The sequence below is a fragment of the Triticum dicoccoides genome, chromosome 1B, assembly GCF_002162155.2.
Source record: "Triticum dicoccoides isolate Atlit2015 ecotype Zavitan chromosome 1B, WEW_v2.0, whole genome shotgun sequence".
Lineage (NCBI taxonomy): Eukaryota > Viridiplantae > Streptophyta > Magnoliopsida > Poales > Poaceae > Triticum > Triticum dicoccoides.
Window position 1 is genome coordinate 24,066,922 of NC_041381.1, and position 4,711 is coordinate 24,071,632.

At 51.8% G+C, this 4,711-nt stretch overlaps 1 protein-coding gene across 1 annotated transcript; it reads right to left on the reverse strand.

The window, feature by feature from the left end:
* Nucleotides 1–307: 307 nt before the first annotated feature.
* Nucleotides 308–1,629, reverse strand: LOC119316897 (chalcone synthase 2-like). The gene has a single exon (XM_037591285.1). It carries the CDS (start codon nucleotides 1,627–1,629, stop codon nucleotides 442–444), a length of 1,188 nt encoding a protein of 395 aa, XP_037447182.1. The 3' UTR covers nucleotides 308–441.
* Nucleotides 1,630–4,711: the final 3,082 nt, after the last annotated feature.

Consider the following 4,711-nt stretch of genomic DNA (forward strand, 5'->3'; position numbering starts at 1 on the left):
TAACAGGTTTGTCTAATTAAGAACATTCTATCGCAGACGGCTTTTGCAACACAAACATATGGATTATGCAGTAATCGCTGCAAAAGCAAGTAGATGGTTAAGAAGCTCAATGATCAGGATGCGAGGGAAAAGAGACACCCAGCTGAACCGTACGTGTTTGAGGATTTAGACAATGCAACCCATACATTATATACAATTACTAATAACAAACATAATGTTGAACGTTACTAAAATACACTAGGTACATCAGGAGCACATACAACAGGGTTTTGGGAGTAAAAACGCATATCAATTCGTACAGCAGAAACACAACAAAAAGTGAAAAACCAGGGATAAAGGAAACTCAGAACAGCCATCACACCGTCGCTCTCGTAACCACTTGTAGTACTGGTGATTTTATGTTGTTGGCGAATAAATAATAAAGTGTGGTTTGCTGATCGATCATGCAATGGTTGCCAATGGGACGCTGTAGAGGACGAGTGTCTCGACGGTGAGGCCGGGGCCAAAGCCGAAGAGGACACCCCACTCCTTACCCTCTCCAGTGGTTGCTTGGCCATCCCGGGAAGAGGTCTTACGCATCACGTCGAGGACGAAGAGGACACATGCGCTGGACATATTGCCGTACTCCGACAGGACCTCTCGGCTCGCGCGCATGCGTTCCTTGTCAAGGCCAACTTTCTCCTCAACCATGTCCAGGATCGCCGGCCCGCCAGGGTGTGCAATCCAGAAGATGGAGTTCCAGTCGTGGATGCCCAGAGGCTTGAATGCGTCCTCGAGCGCCTGCTCGATGTTCTTGGAGATGAGCCCGGGCACGTCCTTGAGAAGGTGGATGGTGAGCCCTGCCTCCGTAAGGTGGCCGTTGATGGCACCCTCGGAGTCGGGCAGGATGGTCTGGCTCGCTGATACCAGCTGGAAGAGTGGCTTCTCGAAGGGCACGTCAGGGTCAGCACCGATGATGGCAGCGGCCGCGCCATCGCCAAAGAGCGCATGTCCAACCAGCGAATCCAAATGGGACTTGGAGGGGCCACGGAATGCCATGGCGGTGATCTCCGAGCAGACCACCAGCACACGTGCGCCGCGGTTGTTCTCGGCGATGTCTTTGGCCATGCGGAGCACCGTGGCACCACCAAAGCAGCCTTGCTGGTACATCATGAGGCGTTTGACCGTCGGCGAGAGGCCGAGCAGCCTCGTCAACTGGTAGTCGGCACCTGGCATGTCCACGCCGGAGGTGGTGCAGAAGACAACGTGGGTGATCTTTGACTGCGGCTGGCCCCACTCCTTGATGGCCCTCTCTGCCGCCTCTTTCCCAAGTTTGGGCACCTCCACGACGACAATGTCGTGGCGCGTGTCCAGCGACGGCTCCATGTGGGAGCAGATGCTAGGGTTCTTTTTCAGGATCTCTTCGGTGAGGTGCATGTGCCTCTTCCTGATCGTGGACTTCTCGCACATCCTCTCGAACTTCTCCTTGAGGTCCGGGAGGTGCTCGCTCTTGGTGACTCTGAAATAGTAGTCCGGGTAGGTGGCCTGGTACACGCAGTTGGCCGGGACGGCCGTGCCGATTGCCAGCACGGTCGCCAGACCCACCGCCCGTTGTGCCCTTCTCACTTCCTCCAATTTCACCGCCGCCATTGATCAGCACCAAGGAGTTCTAGCTAAGTAGCAAGGGTTTGCTAGCAAGGGTTTGGAAGGTGCACCTAACGTAAGATTGTATTTCTCAACTCTGGTGATAGGACTCACTGGGAGAGCTGCCACTTTATAGAACATGATTTGCTAACAGATTCATTTTTTTTCTACTGGAGTTGAATACACCGACGACTGAGCTTGTCTGTTTTCTTAATTCTGATGGGACGCCTGCAGCTTAGAGAAACTCTACCATAATAGCCGTCTTAAGGAGCATGGTGCACAAAAGTATCAGCTTAATTTAGCAGTCGCGACAATGTTTCCAATTTTAAAAGCAAGAACCAAAAAACAACTCTGCCAGTAAGTTTGCCGTGTTCCGCCCAAGGCAAACAGGACACGGCTGGACCGGGTCGGCAATAGTTAACATTGCTGAGTTCTTCATATCAGGAACTCGACAAAACAAAAAAGCAAGTACCGCCGAGTACATAAAAAGGAGAACTCGTCAAACACAGGGGGGTAGATGAGATGCGCCATTAATGGCGATGCCACAAGGCATGCACGTTTTCCAAGTTCCACCTAGGCAGACGTACTACGTGTGTGAGGCCCACATGTAGCATGCCTTGTTTTGCTTAGTTCCATCCGACACAGAGTCGGCAGATCCTTCGCCGAGTTCTTGGCACGCGGTTTGCGAAGTACCTTTGTTTTGTTGTCGGTTGCTAGTTAGGATGTCATTAGGGAGGCGGGTTCTCGATTTATGTTCAAGTCAAGGTAGTGGTGGTCAATCCATGCGGTTTGTTGTTACCTATGTCCGCATGCTACCCAGATAAAGATTGGTGCGAGGGAATGCAATATGAGCATGGTCATTGGCGTCATGCTTTGCAAATAATACTAAAAAAAGTTTAATTGATGGGTTAATCAAAAGCCAAAAAAATATGCTGTAAAATTCCATGTTAATCAGAAATTACTAGACATCAATGTAAAGGATCTTTTACAATTATTATGCTTGATACATAGCATGGTGGACCAGAGAAGGCATATAAATACCTAATAGACCATCATCATTAACTTGATGTTAGCCTAAGCCAGAAGAAATGTCCTATTTGTTTTACGAGAAACCCTACCCAATCTCTACTGCTAAGGGAAAAAGGACCAACAGAAAAGCTACCATAGCAAGCTGCGGCATGGCCGTCGGCATAGAAATTTGAACGATTAAGAGAAAATAAAAGTAGTGGCGCCAGTAGCCGGCCTGCCTGCCGAAACGTCCTTCGTCCTTGGTTTATATGAGTGTCCTATACCAGTTGGCGTTTTCATCAATCATGGCAACTTTGACCCATTATCTCAAAGTAGCCAAGCCTAGATGGAAGTTCTCCTTGGATGCACGTCCTTTGTTTCTGTTTTTAGATTCTTTTTTGCCGTCTTCCGTTAATAATAGGACACATGGAAGCTGATGTGCGTTAGCGATAAAGCAACAGCGATAACGACGCATGGATCACCATGCTACTTGGGGAAGCAGGGACATCTGATGAGCCAGCATACCCCCAGATATGTGTCTTTCCAAATTCCACGTCCCAACAGATGAGCTATAAATTAATGCCACCTTCCTCCTACAGCTAAATACTCCATCCGTTTCATAATGTAAGACGTTTTTTGACTCTAGTATAAAACTGACCTCGACTAAAAGCCTTCCCAATCTGCATATGGATTGTCCAATTCTTAGTTACAAGTAATATGAACACAAACAAAGACACCTAGAAAGAGACCTAGATGAATGGTATTACGAACTACTACATCATGTTGCATTATTCCTTCAGGTACAGTTGTATGATAACATTCTTGACATTCATAGGGTTAAAGGACGGCGTATGGCTAACATTCTTGACATTCACAAGGTTAAAGGACGGTGTATGGCCCCGGCCACTCCCAACGGGACGCGCACCCGTTCCAGGATATAAGCAATGTCGGCAATAAGCCATTTGTGTGTGCATGGCGCGTAGGTGCGCGTGCGTCTGTCGCATATGTGTGTCTAGGCTCAAGCCGGAGGCCAGTGTGTGGCCGCGTCCAGCTGAGCGGGAGAAGCCGGGAGCCAGTCAATCTGTTGGAGCTGGCCGTGTAGTGTGTGTAGTGGCGCGCACTATGTGCGCGGCCGGACGAGCAGATCATGCAGATCATGCATGCGCAGTGGTGCACGTGGTGGGCGTGCGTAGTGGGCGTGCGTGGGCAGGACTGGAGCGCGGCGTGCGTGCGTGCTCCGCCTATAGAACCATCCACTGTACTGCTTGTATGATTGAGCCAAGTGAACACAGAGGAAGAAAAAGGCCCCGGCGTTGGTCGCCAGGGAGGGCGTTCGTCGCCGCGGGAGTTCGTCGCCCGGCAAAATCCATCTCTTCGTATTCTTGTGATTGTTTGTCGATCCTGGGTTTCAACAATTGGTATTAGAGCTTGGTTGTCATGGGAATGGTTCGACGTGCCGGAGGCATTGCCGGCGGTGGCGGTGGCGCGGTGAAGCTCCAGGTTATGTGTTGGCCTATGAAGGTGTGCGCGCTGCGGCTGCCATGGCGGACGTGGAGGCGGCGTGCAGTGAGTCCACGACGTCTGGTGCGGTCGGACTCGGCGGGCGCGTCCGGTGCGCGGGACGTGTGCGACGCACTAGTGCGATGGGGCTCATCAGGCGCTTCGGGTGGGCGCGGGACGTGCGGGGCATCGAGGGAAGCCAGGCATATGTCGCCGGCAAAAAAGGAGGTTGGCATATGTCACCAGAGACGTGACGAAGCATGGTCCGACCGGCGTCAGTGCGCCAGGTCGGGTCTGTGGCGGTGCGACCGGCGTCGGTGCGCCAGGTCGGATCCGTGGGCTGGGTCACGATCTTGGCGACCACATCGACATGAGCTACTCCAGCGACCGCAAGGTCATGGCTTAGGGAGAGAATGTTGGCAATAAGCCATCTGTGTGTGCATGACGCGTAGGTGCGCACGTGTTTGTCGCGTATGTGTGTCTAGGCTCAAGCCGGACACTGGTGTGTGGCCGCGTCCAACTGAGGGGGAGTAGCAGGGAGCCAGTCAATCTGGAGCTGGCCGCATAGTGCGTGCGAGCT